The 1,348-nt window shown below is 55.1% G+C and overlaps 1 protein-coding gene across 1 annotated transcript in view; it reads left to right on the top strand.

The window, feature by feature from the left end:
• The window catches only part of LAMP5 (lysosomal-associated membrane protein family, member 5), a gene marked incomplete at its 5' end in the record, with an annotated part of 8,657 nt that overhangs the window by 308 nt on the left and 7,001 nt on the right, over window positions 1-1,348 (top strand). Inside the window, one exon of the mRNA XM_010132091.1 lies at window positions 1-103. This exon is cut by the window's left edge and continues 3 nt beyond it. Coding sequence (XP_010130393.1) covers window positions 1-103 — 103 coding nt within the window. The remainder of the gene's footprint in view (window positions 104-1,348) is intronic.

Genomic DNA, 1,348 nt, shown 5'->3' with positions numbered 1-1,348 from the left:
GGGCACAACACGTCCCGGGGGCAGGAGGCTTTCTGGAGGCTCAGCCGGATCCAGTTCACCTACGACACCGCCGAGCGCACCTACTTCAAGGACGCCGTGAGCCGTAAGCGCCCGGGGGGGCCGGGCTGTACAGCAGGTCCCGGGGGTCAGGGGAGCCCGGAGCCGGGCGGGGGTCGCGAACACCCCGCGGGCTACTCGCCTGAATGCAGTTCAGAGGGGAGAAAGAAACCCCGAACCTGCCCGACAAAGCTGGGACCGGGTGATGATTTTAAACCGCGTGTTATTTTTTTTTTCCCCCTTTTTTACTCTTGATTTTAATTACCGCGGTTGTTGTGGGAGGGAGAGCCCAAGCTCTGCCCGTTTGCTGCGGGACTCGGGGACCCGAGGGGGTGGGCAGCGGGCAAGGGTCCCCCTGCTCTGGAAAATAATTGTCTCCTTTTCTGCGGAGATGTTTTTTGATGATCTCCTCGGTTCTGGTGATGGTTGAATGGGTGGGAAGGCAGCAGTTTCCCAATGTAATTACGAGATCAACAGTAATAACCATACCCCTAAGCGCCTCCACACCCAACAGCCTCCTCTTTTCTCACTGGCTTTCCTTTCTTTTGGCTTTCATTCTGGTTTTATTTAATTTCTGCCTGGAAATAGGTCGTCTTGTACTGAAATGTTGTCATTTGCAAGTTGTTCTTCCTCAAGATTTTCAAACTCCAGTGAATGGTGCATTAAGAGTTTGTGGCATGTGGCATGAGACATGCTGGACACAGAGCAATTTTCCCCACTGGTGTTTCTACTGTTTGTGTCCCCAAATCATGGTGGTGGCCAAGCCTCACCCCTCTCTGCAAATGCAAACACCGATTGTCTTTCTGTGCTGCCGGAGGGGAACAAAGGGCTGCAGAAGAGCGGGAGGGGAGGGCGTCCCTCATTCCACCTTGCTGAGCCGCATTCGGCCTTCGTTGATAAAACAAGCTTGATACGATGGGAAACTGTGCTTGGGTGAAATGGCCGTGTTGTGTTTTCGGAAGAGGTGTTATGGCCTGTTTGCCTTTGCAGTGAGGTCCCCGCATTGCATCGCTCCTTCCCACCTGAATTCAGAGCCCAAGTGCAGCTGCAGGAATTGCAGTTTCCCGAACATAGGGCGTACAAGCGCAGTCCAAGGCTGAAAACTGCATGTGCTTCAACGGAAACCGTTCCTCAGACTTCATGGGCTCCAAGTCCTGTGACTTGAGCGTGGCTGGCGGCGGCAGAGCCAATGCTCCCCTTTGCGCCGGCAGGACTGCTCACTGCAGCCATCCTGCTTGCGGGCCAGCAACCCCAGTATGGGAGCTGCGCTGGCTACATGAGGGGGTCCTGC

This window comes from Buceros rhinoceros, unplaced genomic scaffold (genome assembly GCF_000710305.1).
Source record: "Buceros rhinoceros silvestris isolate BGI_N320 unplaced genomic scaffold, ASM71030v1 scaffold8752, whole genome shotgun sequence".
In the NCBI taxonomy this organism is placed as follows: domain Eukaryota; kingdom Metazoa; phylum Chordata; class Aves; order Bucerotiformes; family Bucerotidae; genus Buceros; species Buceros rhinoceros.
The sequence above is the reverse complement of the archived record's forward strand: the minus strand, read 5'-3'. Positions and strand labels throughout refer to the sequence as shown.